Genomic DNA, 21,045 nt, shown 5'->3' on the forward strand with positions numbered 1-21,045 from the left:
TTTCAGTACCTTGCGTTCTGAAAGTGATATATTTTTTGACATCATTAGAAAGAGCATCTTCCAGAGAAGACAATGATTCCAAAATCATGAAATTTGGTCCAAAACTTTTTATTCTATGCCCAATTCTGTAAATGCAGTCATTTTCGAATTTTGCTGGATTTTTGCGACCTATGGGGGAAGAATTTGGGTACGACACGCATTTCATACGGTGTATTGTGCAAGCCCGTTGATTCGTGTCAACAAAAGATACAGCTTTCACATTGGGCACGCGCACAAACACACACACACACACACACACACACACACACACATACACACTTTTTTTTTCTTGGCCCGTGCCCAATGTGAAAGCTGTATCTTTTGTTGACATGGATCGACGGGCTTACACAATACACCGTATATGGAATGCGTGTCGCACCCAAATTCTTTGTTCCTACGTCGACTGCATTTACAGAGTTGGGCGTAGAATAAAAAGTTCTGCACCAATTTTAATGATTTTGATATCATTGTCTTCTGCAGAAGATGCTCTTTCTAATATGCTGTCAAAAAAGATATCACTTTCAGAACTCAAGGTACTGAAAATTCACTGTTCCGTTTTTTTTTTTTTGGGGGGGGGGGACACCCGGTATTACTTAAAAAAATAATAAGATGATTAAAGAATCTCTCTAAGCAGAATGTGAATAAGTCAGCTTTTCTCATTGAATAGTAAAAGAACAATATAACAATACAAGTGGATATAGAAATGAAAATACATAAACCTGTACAGCAGTGCTGTATAGCATCTGGTCAAACTAAATCTGAAACACAAAGTTTTTACAATGTAAGCCTTATCTTACCATATTTAGAGGCAATGAAATGTTCTAATTTATAAGTCAGTTGATTCCACAGATTCAAAGATATGATATTTTCTCTTTCTTTGAATTGCTGGTCTTCTTTCTTTGTTTTTGTTTGTTTGTTTGTCTCTCTCTCTCTTTGGCCATCTATTAGATTTTCTGTTTCATTTATCTATTTTTTTTTGTTTGTCAGAAGTAAAATCTGTGTTGTGACTTATGAGATCACCACAGAATAGTTGTCGGCTTTCACACCAAAGAAATATATATATATATTTTTTTTTATTGTAATCACATTATTTGTTCAGTTGTGTTTGGAGTAACAGACTGTTCAGGTTGTCCATTACATCCTCCCATGCCAATGCCATACATGCATTCTTTGTATTATTAGGGGAGCTCGCTGTTTTTGTCAAGATTAAAGGGGAAATCCAGTCCAAATATAAGTTTGTCTGATAAGAAAGAGTTAAAAAATATCATGAGTTCAACGGTATGATTTCGGATTGAAATCTGATGAAAAATAAGGAAATTTTGACATTTTGAAGTTTCGCTATTTTTGGGGGAAACAGTTCTTGAACAGTCAATATGTATATTATGCAAATGGGAAAGTGAGCATGTCTTTCCCTCACAACTTACCATATAGTTTGTACATAAAATTTTGAAATTCTACTGCTCATTGTTAGATATTTATTAGGTAGAGTAAGTATTCTTTCTCATTTGAAATTATGATTATTTATGTTAGCAGCAGAATTTCCAATTCTGAATCTGAACACAGTGTGTTTTAGAAGAAAAAAAAAGGTGTTTTTTTTTCTATCAAAGTGGCCAGTTTTGCAAATTTCTTTATTATTTTGTGAAGATTTCATAAATTAAGTTTAATTTCATCTGATCTTTCTCAAGTGTAGGATGCTGTGTAATGTAGAAATCAGATTTAGAGTTTTTCAATTCCTTCAAATATGAAAGATGATAAGAGTCATGTTCTGAATAAGAAGTAGTTGCAGGGGATTTTTCTAGTTCATATCCAGATAAATTATTGCAAATTGTTGTGATTGAGGAGTCAAATAGTGTTGAGAAAAGTAAAAAAAAAAAAAAAAAAAAAGAGAGAGAGAGATTGTAAGCCCCTCAATCATAACATTCTATAGTCTTAAAGACGAAAATGTGAAAGCTGAGATGAATAGCCAAATCATACATAAAATCATACATACAGATAATTCACAGTCAGCATCAAGATCAGAAGGTTTGATGTAGGGAGTCACATCTACTCCCAAGAGCAATATTGTGTGTAGTAGTCATTGGGCAGTGAGCTAGTTTATCTTTAGGTAGGATCTGCCAAAGATTTCCAATCATTATTGTTCATGTGACTCATATCTCAGATACTGTGAATGAGGACATTTTACCACTCCCAATGCCATCTGACCATGGTGTCCAGCTAGCCTAGTCAGCTTCCTTTTCTTTACATACGGCATGTCCCCCCCCCCCCCTCCCCCCCCCAAAAAAAAAATACAATGGGACCCCTCCGCAACGATAACTTAAAAATCATGAATCAATCAAAATACAATATCAGGGTATGAAACTATAACTTATTACCTACATCTTTCAGAAAACCCAATCCGATTTGCTTCATTGGTCAAAGAGAAATGAGGATTTTTGTAGCAGGAATCCTTTCCCGTCAAGTTCTGTCCGTTGTGTTCGCACATTAATGTGCAGTTCCAAGAGCATCCAGGTGTTATAAACTTGGAAGAATCAGACCCATGACACATGCTTTGCAATAATCCACATTTCTCTGTGACTACATTGTACTTAACCAAACTGAATGGGGTTTTCTGCAAAATATAGGTAAGACGTTATATTTTTAGACCCTCAAATAGCATTCAGACAGTTTGATCATATTGGAAGTTATCAGTGCGAAAATCCCATTGTATTTTTTTTTTGGGGACATACTGTATAGGACAAATATTTGGTACTAAAGTACACATACATCAGCATCTTTTCAATATAAATTCTTACTCTCAAAGACACGTAGACTGAAGCAAGTTGTATCATGCAAAAGACAAGGATGTGCGTGTTTGCCATATTTGACACCCAGTCTAACAAGAGCAAAATATAGTGACTGTGGATCTTCGCTTCCCTCCCAGTTAGGCAGGAATTTACATGCTAATAATGTCTTGTGAATCGTATCTTCCTTTGCCATACAATTTAATAAATTGAAGGGATGTACAGAACCCTCATAAAAAAAAAAAGTTGCAGAGAGCACTCAATTAGAGTGAGGGATGTTGAGGGGACTTTAGAGGGAGATGGATGAAGTGTAGGGCAAACAGCCATTTCAAACTGATGGGTATTCGGGAAGGATATCGCGCTACTAATCCATCCAAGCAGGATTCGCATCGCTGGTGCTCCCCTATAATCTAGGGAGCAATTTCCTGCAGATCTTGGAATTGATGTAACATCATCTCTGAGACTCAGCCAAGTACAAAACAACCCTGTGTATGAAAGTGCCAGGTCAAAATTGGAGTGAAAACAAGCAAGCAAACAGACTCATCTATGGTTATTCTTGTAGCAAACATCCATCTTCCTATTTCATGTATTTGGAAGGCATACAAATCTATTAAGCAGATCCTTCTCTTAAGATATGCTTTAATTGTATCTTTACATAATTCAGACACCTCTGTTTTGGCTCATTAGCTGATCATTTACTGTTTTCTTGTTTTGTCATAATCTAAGGTACTGTAAAAGTGGAAATTTTTTGCGGTGTTGAAATTTTCACGCATTTCGCGCAACCAGAAATAAGCACAAAAATAAAAGCATGCTTGTCATATGTTTCAGTAGTTGATGTCTTGATTCCACAGAATTAGAAACATGCAAAACTCTTCTTACCCATCCAAGCACACACACACACAAAAATTAGTCATGGAAAAATATCCACTTTTACGGTACTTGTTTAAAGTAGGATTGTGTCTTCAAATTTTTGTTTGAAAAGAACAACAACAACAATAATAGAAACTTCAAAAAAAAAAACAGCAAAGACTTTTTTTTTCTCTTTTTACTAGCAAGAGCCAGAGAACTGAAAGAAGTTTCAGTAGTAACAGTATTGTATTGTTTCTGTTAATGTGTAGGTAGATTAAGGCATACAAATCTTTTGTCAAAGTGTGTGGAATTTGTATGTCTGTTTTATGGATACGTCAATGAGTGAATGCAAGGCATAAGATGGATGAGAATGTGTCACTATGATATAAAAATGTTTCTTCTTTTTTGTCTCCCTACCCACCCCCCCCCCCCTTCTTTCTCTTTCCATTTATCCAGGGCCGGTATGGCTATGAACTGCTGAAGCCGAAGGATGAAATGTGTGGCAGTAGTGAGTAGTTTTCCTGTTTGTTCACTAAAATTTGTTCATATGAATTGACAGTGCAGTCAAATAATCATGACAGATGATAAGTTTATACCACCTTCTTTCTTGCATGATATCCTGACATTTCAAATGTCTTGATATCCTCTCTTTTGTGTGTGTGTGTGTGTGTGTGTATGTTGGAATTCGTTTTGGGTGAAATGCTACATATAAAATGACTGTTTAATGCTACTCTTGTATTATGTCAGTTCCCTGACATTTGCTCCTGCCACAGTTGCTCCTATGAAATATCGGGATGCCAAGCCAAATAAACATTCTGCAACAACCGTAACACTAATCCTCATCCTCCCATCAAGTTAAACCTAAAACCCTATCACAACCCTAACCTTAAGTCCTTGGGGGGAAAAAAAAAGAGACCAGAGTAGTTGTCGCAGGAGCAAATGTTGTGTCACAGTAATTGTCACAAATCCAGCGTCTGGGGGTAGATTTGGGGAGGAGGAAGAAGGGCAGAATGAAAAGAAGATGGCAGGAATGGTATAGAGCGGTGTTTATATCAACTCATTATCTCGTGTAGAATTAAAGTTTTCTAACAACTTTCAGGGAGATTTGGGGAGATGAAAATCGCAAAGCTGTTTTGAATCTGAGGTTAGAAATGCTTTTCAGAAAACACCCAAAAAATGTACTAATAGCAAATGCGTGTGAGCCAGAAACACGTTTCTGTGGAGATGATGAACACAAAATTGTTTTGAAATGCATTTAAAGCTCTGACCTGCCCATGCCAACTGCATGATTTCTGCTCTTTGGGTCAAACAGTGCAGTGGAGCTGTGCAGTGAAAAAGTCTTCCTCTTGACTCGTGATGGAGATGATAAATGCAACAATTTAAATATGCAATCCAAAAGGCCTTTGCCAATGCATTTTGATGAACACAACAATTCAAAAAATGCAATCCAAAAGGCCTTTGCCAATGCATTTTGATAAATACAACAATTCAAAAAATGCAATCCAAAAGGCCTTTGCCAATTCGTTTTGATAAACCCAACAATTCAAAAAAATGCAATCCAAAAGGCCTTTGCCAATTCGTTTTGATAAACCTAACAATTCAAAAAAATGCAATCCAAAAGGCTTTTTGCCAATGCATTTTGATAAACGCAACAATTCAAAAAATGCAATCCAAAAGGCCTTTGCCAATGCGTTTTGATAAATGCAACAATTCAAAATATGCAATCCAAAAGACCTTTGCCAATGCGTTTTAATAAATGCAACAATTCAAAAAATGCAATCCAAAAGGCCTTTGCCAATGCATTTTGATAAATGCAACAAGTAAAAAAATGCAATCCAAAAGGCCTTTGTCAATGCACTTTGATAGTGGATATTCAAATGTGTTCCAAATGTGAGGATAATGCTAAACACAGCCTAGGAGGACCCAAAAGCTGTTGGGACAAGGAGCAGGGAAAGCTCTCTGGCAGAGGGGAATAAAAAAGGTGTATTTACACTTACGGCCTTGGGAGGAAGGGGGAGATTTAAAACCTGACCAAAGCCATTCCGTGACGTGAGACTTTTGGAAGCCACTGTGAAAATCGTGTTCAAACACACCCAAAATAAAGGGTTTTTCAACGACAACAACGACAACAAAATCAGTCTTTGAAGTGTGATGTGTTAAATGCAAATTCTTTTGTGTGGACAAATACACACAGAGAGACACCAACCATCGTGAGCCCCATCACTACGTGTGACTTTTCGTCCATCTTGCTGTTATTTTTGAAAGCCTTGTGATAATTTTCCTTTTGCAATTTGTATGAGCAGCATGTTAAAAAAAAATAAACAAAAAGGCAAACACCCTGTTTTATTCTGTGGTGCAACTCACCATTCTAAAGTCAAGTATTAGGGTGCCTGTGGTCATGCTCCAGTCATTGTGTAGGCATGCACAGTTTTGAAATTTAAAGTACTTGCAGCCAAATAGTATTTTTGGCCATGTGTGGACCATGACAAATAATATCAATTTTTGCAACATGGTAACCTCCCCCCTTTCCCCCAAAAAAAGATAACATGACAGCTCTTGTGTCTAAATGTGTAAAAAGAAAAAGAAGAGTACTTACAAGTCAAGCAATAGCATGGTTTTCCTCAAACTCTTGCTGGCAATGGGAGCATAACTAGGTGAAGGTGAATGTGAAAATCAGCTGCTATGTTTACTGCATGTAATATGTTTACTCTGAAACCAGAAATGTTCACGTGCATTTTAATTTTGCATCGGCTGCCAGTGGCAGTTTGCATTTAAACTTTCACGTTGCAAAACGGGCCGTCACCTCCAATTTGCAAAAATGTCATGCCACGAATATTTCTTGCTTCATAGTATATGATTCTTGCATTCTTGCATTTTTCCATTTTTTTTTTTTTTTCATTTTGGTGTTTGTGTGTAGGTACACTTTGCATGAGCCCATATCCACGGCCAGCTAGTTCGGATGAGTACCCTCCCCCAGTACCAACAGATAGTGTTCAGCTGGAGTTTATAGGAGAGCCTGCAAACAATTCCACGTGTCTTAAAATCACCTATCACCTTGACCAGTATGGTGAGTGCATTGGAATTTGGAAAAGACAAAAATCTCATTTTTATAAAAAGATGTGAATGATCCTCTCTGTAATGCATGTGTTTTGTAGTTGACATTCATATGAAGAGAAATTGTTTATGGAATTGTATGTAACACATTTATGATATTGTGGGAATTGTGCATATAAATCATAGCGAGAGTTTTGATTCACCCTTTTGTTCTTGTAACAAATCATGCTGTGTATGGGGGTGGGGGGGGGGCAAAATTCCAAAGTGTACTACAGTATGTACCTTTAGCTCATCGTCTTACTTTGCTGCACTACAATTCTCATGGAATGCATCAATATTGAGTTTGCAGAAACGGGAATCAGCATTACTATCTCTTTGCCTTTTTTTATGGAAATGATTTGTTAACAGTGTACGTTTTCAAGTATCAGAATTTTTGTAGTTTGCATCATTATCTTTTCTTAAGTATAATGTGTTTTCTTTGAAATCATTATAAAGAATCAAACATAAAATCCTGATTTAACTGTGGACTTTTTCTAAGGTTACCAGTAATTGTTATATTCCATGAGATGGATAGAGTGGTGTGATTGAAATAAATGTATTATGCAAGGTAGTGAATAGTCATTACTCTATGTTTAATGGAGAAGATTATTCACAATACCATGGTAATGAACTCCAAAACACTTACCAGTTGGTGACACTAAATGATGTTGAGAGTGACCATTTATATCTTTATGATAATTTTGATTGCCAAAGTTCAGTTTTGCTGTTATTGTTTTATACCCTAGCTTATAGCACCATTATGGTTGTCACATACCCATACAGCTCTCTTTGCAAACTTACTCATTTTTGCCTAATTGTCCTTTATGTAAACGTGAGGCATCTGTGTAAAACAGAAAACATTTTCTTTTTCTTGAGTGTGTAGTGATTTTAGCCCTGTAAAGATTAGACTCTTTGCTGTGAGGTTATTTCATGTCACTGCCAGGGTGAGTAATTAGATGGAGTCACATATAGTAGACCTGTGGGACTGTCGGTGAGGGTCTGTGTACTTCTGATAGAATTACCAGTACTCTTATCATCACATTATATCTGAAACACATTTTTACGCATCCTAAAGTGTTTCTGAATAATTCAGCAGCTGTGTCGCAAAATTTCATGGCCTCTCAATCAGAGGCAAACCTCACAATGTGCTTGCATGCAGTATGATGGATGATAAAATTGAATACAAAACTCCACCCCCTTAATTACGCTTAATATGTCAAACCCTACACACATTGCAAGCGCACAAGCAAAATCTCAAATTTGACTGAAAATGCCTCCACTACCACAAATACCCAAATGTGATTTTGAGGAATGCGGTTTAGGAGAGAAATATTTAAGTTGGCTCTCAAACTTAACCCTTACTCTTTGCTATTTTTGCTGATTGCAATGCACCCTGGGGTGGATTTCTGCTGATTAGCAACGAATTGTCAGTATTAAAGGACAAGTTCACCTTCATAGACATATGGGTTGAGTGAATGCAGCTATGTTAGTAGAACACATCAGTGAGAGTCTGAGGAAAATCGGACAATCCGTTCAAAAGTTATGAATTTTTAAAGTTTCTGCTTACTAAAGGCTGGATGAGAAGACTGCTATGGCTTGTGATGTCACATGAGTACAACGATATAAAGGAAGATAAAAGAAAATTCAACATATTTTTACTTTTCTCGCATAACAAAAGAACACTCGACTTCTCTCTTTCAGAAGCCAAGGGGAATAATATTACCCTTAACATATGTCAGTAACTAGTTGAAGAAATGTGCACTTTATTCAAAAAGTAAAGTTTTCTGAAATTCTCTTTTTATTTTCCTTATATCGTTGTAGGCATGTGACATCATACACTGTGGTAGTCTTCTCATCCAGCAGTGACTGTGCAGATACTTAAAAAATTCATAACTTTTGAATGGACGGTCTAATTTTCCTCAAACTTTCACTGATGTGTTCTACTAATATTGTTGCCTTCACTCAATCCACATGTATATGAAGGTGGACTTGTCCTTTAAAGAGAGAACCTTATCCCTCAATCCTTTCGGTGTCACCATCAGGATCATTCACACAGCCACCAATAGTTCCAATTGTTTGGGTCATGATTTGAAATGCAACATGTAATAATCGCAATTATTCAATAGTGAGATTTAAATCGCGATCCTCACACCACTAAAAGTGGGACGTGTATGAAATAGTTGCAATTATTTGTGGTGCGAAGTGTGTATGAATGCTGTGGGCAGTCGTACCTGTTTTTGATACGCCAGACATGCAAGATGCGCGAGACGGTCCAAAGTCGGGTCAAACTCTTTGAGACTCATGTTTGCGCAGTTTGGCCTCATTCAAATTGCTGTGATTTGTGTTGCGATTTTCTTTGTGAATCAATGGATGTGAATGGGATCATCACTTTTTTGTTGTTGCATGTGTATGTGTGAACCAGAGCACAAAAATGGGCTATTTGAATTACTATTTGGCTGGTGCATTTTCAGTGTCTGTGAATGGGCCTATTGCCTTTCTTTTGGACTGGGCTACATTGTCACACCTCGGTGGGCTTGGTAACCTTTCAACTAGGTCAAGTCTGTATGGATTTCTGAATACTGATGAAAAATCTTGGCAATTTAAGCTACACAGTGGCGGATCCAGGCGGGGGCACACTGGGTGCGCTCCCCCCCCCCTTTCATTTTTGTGAAAACAAAAGAAATGAAAAGAAGAAAATGGGGGCATGCACCCCCCTTAATTTTGTAAAGGCGCCTCCCCTTTCCAGATTTCCAGCATCTGCCCCTGCTACATGTAATACCCCTTTCATAAACTCAATAATGCGGATAATATCCGCAACATTTGGTCGTAAAATCGGAGCGGGGATAGAATAATGCGCATTATTTTGACCCTTCTATTATCCGCATAATAGCAGCATCGGGACCAGATTTTGAGTTTATGAACGCAAACCCAAATAATGCGGATAATTGCCAGGGTGCGGTCAAACGTCACCTGTCTTTCCCGCAGGAGGGACGTGTGCAGTCACCATGACGATTATCCGCCTTTTCCAGGACGGGCGCTCGTAAAAATAATGCGGATTATTTTCAGAGTTTGTGAACGCATTATTTATTGAATTGTCCGCATTATTCTTATGCGGATAATAGGAGGATGAGTTTATGAAAGGGGTATTAGTCCTGATGCATAGAGGGTTTAAAAATAAAAGAAGAAATGACTCTATCGTGAATCTTGTTAATAAACACTGTAACGAATGAGTTCTTTGGACATGTGAAAGTCCTATGTGGGGCTATGATCAGCCCGCTTGATTCCGGTTGAAGAGGAGTCAGTGAATTCTTGGGTTTTTTTTTCCCCCAATACAATCGCTATTAAAACATATGATGATTTCAGCTGGACTTTCAAATCTTGCCTAGATAAATCTGCGCAATTCCCAGAGCAGTATGCACGGCTTTGGATGGTAGATCCTCAAGCTGCAAAGACAACGAGAGTGAGAGCCCTCGGTGCACCTCAAGTGCACCTCGATACCTCCATCGTTAATCCCTGTGTGGTGAAAGCTCTCTGGCCGCACGAAGATGCAAATTGTATACCAAGTCGTTTTTCCTCAATCGGTTACATAGTCATTGCGAGGCTTGTGTTAGCCATAGGAAAGCAAAGACAAGTCAAAAAGATGCTCAATTTGCTGAAGAACTCTATTTTGCCGCACTGCACTCCTGCCGACGTGTTTATTTTCAGTATCTCTGTGTATGATATTAAGGGAGAGAACAATCCCTGATTTCCAGTCAATGTTTGAGACATTTTGATAAAAAGTGATAGAGAAAATCAAAGTCGTGACACCCAAATTAAAGTGTACCCAAGGTAAAGTTTCCTTTGATGTCATTGACCCAACAAGCTACCAGGTAAATGTATATTTGAATTTGAGCAGGATGAGCAAAAAAAAAAAAAAATAGTATATATAAGGACAGTCTTGACTGTTTTAATTCCAAAAACTTATCTTGTTTGATCTCAAACGAACACCTTGATAGTGGTTTTTTTTCATTTGTTTGTTTGTCAGCTTGGTTGTTTGTTGTTGTTGTTGTTGTTGTTGTTGTTGTTGTTGTTGTTTGTTTTTTTTTAGTAGTGTGTATGACCGTTGCTGGCAAATTTTTCACATTTACTTTTTCTTTCAAAAGTTTATGAGAAATGACAAAATATCTTTAGTTTTTATCTCAAAGTTGGTTTCTTTCTATCGAGATATGAGGTATCCATGCACATACACACAACTAATGCGCAGACACACACCCACGCACGCACACAGTCTGAAATGCCATTGTTGAGTGGATAGTAGAGGGTGATTACCACAGACATGTATTTGTTTCTTAATCTGACCGTGACTCTCCGTATATCAAGCATTCATTTTACACGCTCATTAGTGAATGTTATTTGCCCCTGACATACAGGCAGTTGGTTTGGTAACACTGGGTGTTTGTGCATAGTCAGGAGGAGGTACAGTACATTAAAGGCATAATTTACCATTTGCAGATAAAACAAAAACCCGGCATTAGTGCTTTAAAATAGTTCTAAAATGTGAGTTAGGGATAGAAACAACCAGTGTGAAAATTTGAACAAGTATAATCGATGTTAAGTATTGTTAAATATACAATGTGAACAATAGTTATAATAAAAATTTAGTGATATCTCCTTATATTTCAGGCTTTATTGCAAAACTTTTGTATGGTAGGATGTTGTAAAAATTGATATCTTGAACATTCTTTAAATCACTGTTCCCAAAGGTACACAGGGCCTTTAAGTATCAGAGAATCATGAAGATCACATAAAAGTCAAAACAACAACAAACAAGCTTTTTTTTTTCCATTTGCCTTGATGCTGTGAGGCAAATGCTGAGTTACATCTTGTTTTTTGTTTTTTCTGTACCAAGTGTAGCATCATTGAAAGTCTTTCAGTGTGAGAAGCTGCAGTAAAATTCTGCCATGTAGCTGCCAAGTTTAGACACCCAGTAGTGTGAAATTATCATCACGAGTATGCTTGGTTTTGAATAAATATATTCTTGTGCATTTTATATTCCATGTGAATCAGAGAATCTATTCACTGCCTGCAACAACCACAATTGTACTAGAGTACTGTAACATTACGTTTACGGTAGTGTGAGTTGGAGATGTCAATAGCAGGGATGCATCCAGTGTGATTCGTCTCTGAAAGCAGCCCATAAAAATGTAAATTTGAACACAGCTCTCGTTTTATTTTCTTCTGTTTGCAGTGCAGAAGTGCTTTGTCTCTTTAGAGACAAGGAGAGGCAACTTGATAAATGTAGCAATCAGAAAATTGAAATACAACAACCAGAGATGCATAGTAATTCATGGCGATAACTACTAGGGTTGTCAGAATATGATCTTGGAAAGAGTGTTTGTTTGTTTGTTTTCTTGTATTTTATTTCACCCTTTGAGGATGGGCTGATTTTGCTGTATTTCCCATAGACCCCTCTCCGAGTATTCTCGGGACTCATCTGCAACGGGTTATTATAAAGGAGGGTTGTAATCCTACCTTGGGTGTCATTACATTGTCATTGATTAGGTCCATGTAGAATGATGCTTCGAATTGAGAAGGCAAGCATTTCTAGATATAAAATTTAAAGCATATTATTCCCCTTTTTTGTCTCTCTACCCCCCCCCCCCCCCATTCTCATTTAACATCCCCTTCCACAATGCCTCCGTGCCTGTAGCGGCAGTCCATTAACTATTCAAGTATTTCATGTCAAGCTATCAGTCACTGATGAGTGTGGAAATATCATCTTACCGTTTTACATTGAATGACTAGCGATCGGAATAAAGCCAGTCTCCATCCATCTGATTAAAGGAACTCTTGCTACTCCAGTGGGGAAGAAGACATGGCGGCATGCAAATTTTTCCTATATGTGACTTGAAGTGGCAAATTCAGCGATGTGTCCTGGAACGGCAATTCAAGGGACTCGATCGAAGGATAATGGAAGTGGATCCTGTGCAATGCATAACGTCGCCTTTTGAAAAGTGAACAGTGTACTTACATGCTGTTTGTGTTTGCATGGCATTTTGTCCAATTCTTTTTTTTTTTCTATGTTTGAAAGAATGCTCACAGGTTAACAATTAAATGGATATTTACCCCAAATGTAAATACTGCATTAATTCAGTAAAAGGGAGCACTTTCGTAAGAAGTATAAAGTTTAATAAAAATTGGACCAATGTAAAGTTACATGATCTTTGTATTTTTTTATTGAATTCATTTGCTGTCACAGCCGGAAGGGAAGGCTACAACACGCACAATGATACACTCATGTGAAGAAAATACAAGGAGAATTCGTCTGATTATCATTTGCTGTAAAAAGAGCACATATGCTTTGACTTGTTAATGACATGAACATCATTAAAGGATAATACTCAGTCCTCCTGCCTTCTGAAAGAGCTAAGTGCTCATTTGCTAGAAAATCAAGATATGTGGATTATAATTCCTTAGTGCTAATTTTTCAATGATATACTGTGAAAGTGGATATTTTTGCGTGACTAATTTTTTGCGCTCAGTCGGGTATGAAGAGTTTCGTGTGTTTTTAATTCCGCAGAATCAAGACATCAACTAGTGGAACATGAGGCAAGCAAAAATATTTGCATGCTTTTATTTTCACGCTAGTTACTGGTTGCGCGAAATGCATGAAAATTTCAACACCGCGAAAATGTCCACTTTTACAGTAATTATGTTTGCGGCAAATCTTTCAATAAGTCCCTTATTTCATGTCAGTGACTTGGCAGAGGCATTCACACAGTCACCAATAGTCATGATTATTTTGGTCGCACTTTGAATCGTGACGCAAAAACTTTTTCTTTTTTTTTCATATGTGTGGGCAAAGTGATCAGACATTGGTGAGATTAAAATTGGTATCTGTGCTCCACTGAAAGTGAGACATTTATGAAATAGTCATGCTTTTTGTTGAATAGTCACAATTCCAGTGTGAACAAGTGTGTATGAGCACTACAGTGTGAAATGGCAATTTCATATCCTAAAATGCAAAGTGCATGGGAGAGTCCTTTCAAAGTTGGGTCAATGTCAGAGACTCACCCATGCGCAGTTTAATCTCGCCCAAACGGGTGAGATTTTACAATCAATGCAATCTAGGTCACAATTTTGTATACTGTGTGTATCAGAGTGCTAATGCATTTTAACTGTGATTTGAATCGCGAATTGACTCAGCTTTTTCAATCTGTGTGAATTAACCTTATTTGTCTGTCCAGCCATCAGCTCTAGACGTCACAGATATGATGTATGATGGATGCTGTTGATGAAGAGCAGTGCTGATTAGATTTTGAGCAATATCCCGAGAGGTCAAACATTGAAGGTCACTGAACTTTGGCTTTCATTGTTGTTTTCCAATCTGTAACTTTAGATTTGAATATCCAGGGATGACTAGATTCCGTAAAAACTTTATTAATACATTTAGGCATTTATTTGCGTAGATGACAGTGGTGAAAGGTCAAGGTCAAGGGTCACTTAACTTTAATTTAAAAAAGAAAGAAGGAATGTAAGTGTATAACTGTACACATCCACACACATATTCACACATCCACACACACATACATGTGAAAACACAAAGAAACATAGTTTTGGGTGAAAAAGATTTTCAAATCATGTAATTTTAATGCATGACATGATGGTCTTGCAAACAACGGGGCATGTTTTCATCAAACTCCTTAATCATTTTTTTTTTTCTCCCCAGGGGCGGTCAACATTCTAGGAATGCAATTCTTGCTACATGGACTGGGATATAACAGCCACAATACGCACTGCTGTCAAATTCTAAATTACACCGTACCACTTGGCTATGATGCCGCCTTCAGAAATGGCCAAAACGTGAGTATATTGAAGTGTCTGATATTGAGCAAGATTTATTACCATACTTCCCCTGAAATTTCATTTCATTTGCATTACAGGGTATGAGACAAAAAAAGCTTTGCCTTCTGCATGTCAGAGTTTTCGTGTGGTAGTAACAGATTAACAGAGAATCTGGTTATAGGGAAATGTCTTGTCCATGTATTGACTCATCTCTTTTGAAATATTTGATATGTCAAGAATTTTTGCTCAGTACACAAAGGTTTTTGATAGATTTCTGCCCATCAAATCAGTAGGAGATATCTTCTGTTTTGAAGTTTAGAATTTAGGGTTTGCTGTGTGAGTAAACATCAACTGATGGTTGAATATTTATCTTTCAAAAAGAAGTTTAATTTGCAAAATGCGTGCTGGATATATCTTATTCTGCAGAATATATAATGTGCAATGCTGGCATATGATACTTGATGGATTAGCACTGAAATCACTGATATTGATGTGAGGTTTTTTTTTTTTTTTTTTATATAATACCAATGCATGCAAGATTGTCACTTATCTGTCATTTCTGAGTAAGACATGAGTAAATTTTTGTGTATAATCGGAAGCTATCACTGTTGAACCCTTATCTGTTCACATGCTTTGTGTTGCTCCTTGTAATCAAATTCTGTTTACAAAAGTAAACACTTTGGGATGTGACTCAAGACCCAAGTTTATTGATTTGTGACTCACAGCATGATAGGTATGCACTTCTTCTTTGTGGCGACTCGCCACATGCTGTATGTACCATTAACTGGTTAAACATGTAACATTCTATGCAATGCAAATTTTGCGTGAGTGGTGAAATTCATGATCGAGAATGATAGTGATCACGGTATAATTCAGTAATTTCCGTACTTCAGAGATTGATCTAGTTTTGCATTTTTAATGTTGAAGACAATATCATGTCATGCTGTTAATTTCATTAATATCGTTAGACCGTGCCTGTGCGTATGTGTGTACATCTGTGTGTGATATCAATTACTCTATACGGTATATATTTCGCGAGTCTAAATTTTAGCGAATCGGGACTTCCCGACAATTTCGTGAGTGGTTAAATTCGCGATCGTGGAGTCCTGTACTGAATGGAGAAATGTATAGATATGCGTACGTCGCATTCATATCGGCATTAGAGTCAATATTTTTGCGTGTTTTTAATTTTCACGAAGAGCAGCTGACTCGCAAAATTCACGAAAATGAAAACCTCGCGAAATATTCGGCGTATACCAGGGTTCTTGTTAATTTTTTTTTGACAGCAGGTAATTAGTCATTCACAGGCAGTTACCAAATTGGCCGGGGGTCCAGGGGGCCGCCGAGGCGCCCCGACGGGGGGTTCAAGCTGAAAGGAAAATAGCATTCTGGAGGGCCATTTAGTGGCTTAAAATGACACCAGAATTACACTCTCTACAGACTGTGAGAAATACAAAAATACACAAGTTTAGAAGGAAAACTGCAGGCAAAAAAATTTTACAATCTCCAATGACCATGTCGTGATGTGCCTGCTACATCCTATTCCTACTGCTTTAGATTTCTAACTACATGAACTAGTCTACAGTATTTTTTGATGTCATAATATGAACATTTGGGTATTTTTGAACTGTGCAAAATGGAACATAAGTCTGAATAATATACACAATCCAGACTTATATCCAGAACATTTGCTGCAAAAAATCAACATGAAATTGACATTTGTTTTTGTCCGCGCAGCCAGGGCTCGACACTAACGTCGGGCCACCCCCAAAATGTCTGATGTTTGTCTATACTTTTGGAAATGAACAGCGGTATCAATCGACTCCGTAAGATGCTAAAATAAATGTCAAATGTTGCTTTTGATTTTGGAAATGAATAATGGTAATAATCGACCCCGTAAGATACTAAAATAAATGTCGGATGTTTGCTTGTACTTTTGGAAATGAATAACGGTAAGATTCAGCTACGTAGGGTGCTAAAATTAATTTCCGTTATTTGATTTTGCGATTGGAAATGAATAAGGATACCATTCGGCTCCGGAAGATGCTGAAATAAATGTTGAATGTTTGCTTTGATGTTCGGAAATGAATGATAATAATGTTCAACTCCGTACGATGATGAAATAAATGTCGGATGTTTGCTTTAACTTTCGAAAGTAAATAGCAATAACATTCGGCTCCGGAAGATGCTAAAATAAATGTCAGATGATTGCTTTTATGTTCGGAAGTGAATAGCAGTAATATTCTGCTCCATACAATGATAAAATAATTGTTGGATGTTTGCTTTTAAATTTCGAAATGAATAACAGTAACATTTAACTGCGTTTGATGGTAAAATAATATGTGTTTGATGTTTGCTTTGACATTTAAGAAATGAATAGTATTCATCTCGTACGATGATAAAATAAATGCCGGATGTTAACTATACACAGTCCAGTCGCTGGGCTGTGTATAGTTAGCCGGATGTTTGCTTTTACGTTCGAAAGTATAAATAGCTACGGTGGATGCTAAAATAAATGTCGAATAATGATCCCTTGAAGTGCGGAAATGAATATGCTCAATAACAATAATTTTCAACTCTGTATGATGATAAAATAAACGTCTAATATTTGCTTTTATGTTCGAAAGTTAATAGCAATAAAATTCAGCTCCGGAAGATGCTAAAATTAATGTCGAGTGTTTGCTTTGGCGTTCGGAAATGAATAACAATAGTATACAACTCCGTACGATGATAAAATAAAAGCCGGATTTTTGCCTTTACGTTCGAAAGTAAATAGCAGTAACGTTCAGCTTCGGAAGATGCAAAAATAATGTCGAATGATCCCTTTGACGTTCGGAAATGAATAACACTAATATTGACGTTCGGAAATGAATAAAACAATAGTACTCAACTCCGTACGATGATAAAATAAATACCGGATGTTTACTATTACATTCGAAAGTAAATAGCAATAACATTCAGCTCCGGAAGATGCTAAAATAAATGTGGAATGATCCTTTTGACGTTTGGAAATGAATAACAATAATATTCAACTCCGTACGATGATTAAATAAATGTCTGATATTTGTTTTTATGTTCGAAAGTAAATAGTAATAACATTCAGCTCCGGAAGATGCTAAAATTAATGTCAAATGTTTGCTTCAAATGGCATTCAGAAATAAATAACAATGGTATACAACTCTGTACGATGATAAAATAAATGCCGGATGCTTGCTTTTACGTTTGAAAGTAAATAGCAATAACGTTCAGCTCCGGAAGATGCTAAAATAAATGTCGAATGATCCCTTTGACGTTCGGAAATTAATAATAATAATATTCAGCTCCGTACGATGATTAAATTATGTCGGATGTTTGCTTTTTCTTTCGAAAGTAAAAAGCAATAACATTCGGCTCCGGAAGATGCTAACATAAATGTCGGATATTTGCTTTTACATTTCGAAATTAATAACAGTAACACTCAGCTGCGTTTGATGGTAAAGTAAATGTCTGATGTCTGCCTTGACGTTCAAAAATGAAAAACAGTAAAATTCGGCTCCGTACAATGCTTAATTGTCAGATGATTAATTTCACTTTCGGAAGTGGACAGCAGTAATTTTCGGCTCCGTACGATAATGAAATAAATGTCGGATGTTTGCTTTAAAATATGGAAATAAATAACGGTGATATTCTGCTCTTTACGATGCTAAAATAAATAACAGATTGATGCTTTTACATTGGAAATGATTAACGGTATCAATCGGCTCATTTAGGAACTATAAAATAAATAGCAGATGTTTGCTTTCACATTCGGAAATGAATAAGGAAAACATACAGCTCCGTAAGATGCTAAAATGAATCTCACGCACGCTTATCTCGCGAAAAACAAAATCGAATGATTTTATCAATAACATAGTAGGAACAGTGGAAGGTATTTGTGTGTCCTATTGCGTGGTTTAGGAGAAAACATGAACTGCTCTGCAAAACGGGAACGAGACATGGTTTTCGATGTTCCGTTTGTCGCGTGTTTGAAAGTGGCAAGTCAAGAAATGGAACCTCGCGGAAAGGAAATGGAATGAGTATGATTATGTTATGTGGTATAGAAGAAAATTGGAAGGAATACTACTTGGTTATTCGTCACAGATAATAAGCGGTAAAGAATGATAACGGCGGGACTGAAACATGTTTGTTTCCGAGTCTTCCCGCTTCAGATAGTAGCGCTCGTTGCATGCCAGCTCATACGAGTACGTACCGACGCGCGTACAAATCGAGCGGGCACAGTAGTGTCAGTGTGCACTGCGCGCGCGTGTAGTTTCGAATTGAAATTATTTTTTCTTTGTTTTGTTATTTTTATATATTTTTTCTTGTTCTTTTTTTTTTTCAGTTGTTCTTTTTTTTTTATGAAGCCACAGCCTGTAAAAATAACCGGTTACTGGCTATTAACAAGAACCCTGGTATACAGTACAAGACTGCCGACATTGTGCATGTGTTAACATGTCAGGGGACTAGAAGAGTTAAGGTAGAAGTGTATGGAATATAGATTGTGGTTGAGTTTGTGTGCGTTTGTGTGTACATGTGTGTGTGCATGTGTGTGTGTGTGTGTGTGTGTGTGTGTGTGACATCGATTATAAGGCTGCATCCAGTATATGCACCTGTCCTAACTGTACCAAAATGTCAGAAGGGGCAGGTACTTAACTTCTCAATTTGAACTTGAACCTCTGCAGTGTCCCTCAGGGCTGTATCTTAGAAACAAAGCAAATGGGTGTCATAGGGATGTTTCCAGGTTGTGTGTGGAACAGGTTTAAGTTTCTCCTAGAAGAATATTTTGATGCTTACCTCGATTGCATCTTGTCTTCATGCTTCTTTTGTTGCATTTTATAAGTCATTAATGAGAAGTAAATTACATGAAATAATGTCACAGTGCTTATTCACTAGAAACAGATGCAAATGAAAAATAACTTACAGTAATGTGCCAGGGGAAAAAAAAAATCTTGACAGCTGTTTCTCAACTCAGATTTCAAATTCTCAGAAAAAGAAATATATTGTGAATGAAAAAGAGAGCAGCAGTTGTGTGGGTAAGAAAAGAAATTGGCTGGGTAGGTGATGTGATAAAGATACAAGCAAAATGAAGTATGTTATGATATTGCTTGAGCCTTTATTTATACATAATGTGCTAAAAGCTGCGATGCTCACATTGCCAGCAGGGCAAGCAGTGTGCAAGGTCAGAAAGGGGCATTACATAATCTTGTGTAACCCAGGAAATGGGATGGTAAGTATCCTTGATACAGATTTGAAGAATGCAGGAAATATTCAAAAGAAATAGAAAGTGCACATAAAAGATAGAAAGATAGATAGAAAGATAGATAAGTAGTTAGATAGATAAAGAAAGGTAGAGAAAGAGAAGAGTGGACAAAAATTTTTTTTTTTTTTAAATCTGAAAATCTTGCAACAAATCTATTTAAAAACATGTTGTTGTGATATTCAGCCTTTTCATTCATACTGGGCAAAGTTTAGAATTTTGAAAAGTGAGTTGTTGTTTTTTTCCACTGTGAATAGGAGCCTACTGAGCATGATTGGTTCATCAGCCCCCTGCATCCAGTTAGGGCTATAGCAGAGCTATGTCCTGTCAGATAGAACTAGCTGCATGATCTGTGTTGCTTTGTAACGAGGATTCAAATACAAAAATTATGTACAGTAGGCCTATAAGAGTGTAAGAGTGTCAAGAAAATGCAATCTCATTGGAAATAAATTGCACTGCAAAATTGAGGTAGTTGATAATGTACATTACCTGTGGGTGCCAGAGAAGCACAGCTGCATAGCCAGAGAGGCACAGCTGCATAGCAGCTCCAACACATATATCAGGATTTTTTTTTTTTTTTTTTTTTTTTTTTTTTTTTTTTTACTGTTGGTGTGAATGACCCTTTATACAAAGTAATGAGCTGGACATTCAAGGATTTATGATCTAAAATTTTGGTGAAGTTATAGTAGTTCAAGATAAGATTTTCAACTTTTTATCTTTAGAACATTTGATTCTGTAGTAGATTATCTGTGCTTTATGGTTGATTATGTAATGATTCATTGTTTGATGACGTACAACAAACTTGCATCAGACACATGTTCAACCAACCAGTGCATTTGTAAAATGTAGCAGGCTTGCGTGGAATACCTTGGTCCATCAAATGGTAATCCTGGTAATGCAGCCTGTGGCAGCCTCTTGCAAGTGGTACTTCGCAGGGTTTGTTAATGAAATGCTGCTGAATCCACATCATTCACCACAAACCACAGAGAGGCATATTAGCTAACATGGTGGGCGAGAATGGCTGTAATGTTTTAAATTTTACTTGTGCGCTCTCCCCGTCATTTCTGAGTACCAGGTAGCTGGGGAGTTGCCTACACATTGTCGCTGCAGACGACTTATACTGATGATATCAGTCTCGTAGTGTGTTCGTAAATCATTGTCTTTCCTTTTATGTTTTTAATAGTG

General features: G+C 37.0%; 1 protein-coding gene across 1 annotated transcript in view; it reads left to right on the forward strand.

The window, feature by feature from the left end:
- Positions 1 to 21,045, forward strand: part of LOC140244028 (uncharacterized) — a 130,855-nt gene that overhangs the window by 18,160 nt on the left and 91,650 nt on the right. Inside the window, exons 2-4 of the mRNA XM_072323683.1 lie at positions 4,125 to 4,176; positions 6,586 to 6,735; positions 14,470 to 14,603. Of these exons, the coding sequence (XP_072179784.1) occupies positions 4,125 to 4,176; positions 6,586 to 6,735; positions 14,470 to 14,603 (336 nt within the window). The remainder of the gene's footprint in view (positions 1 to 4,124; positions 4,177 to 6,585; positions 6,736 to 14,469; positions 14,604 to 21,045) is intronic.

This window comes from Diadema setosum, chromosome 2, assembly GCF_964275005.1.
Source record: "Diadema setosum chromosome 2, eeDiaSeto1, whole genome shotgun sequence".
Lineage (NCBI taxonomy): Eukaryota > Metazoa > Echinodermata > Echinoidea > Diadematoida > Diadematidae > Diadema > Diadema setosum.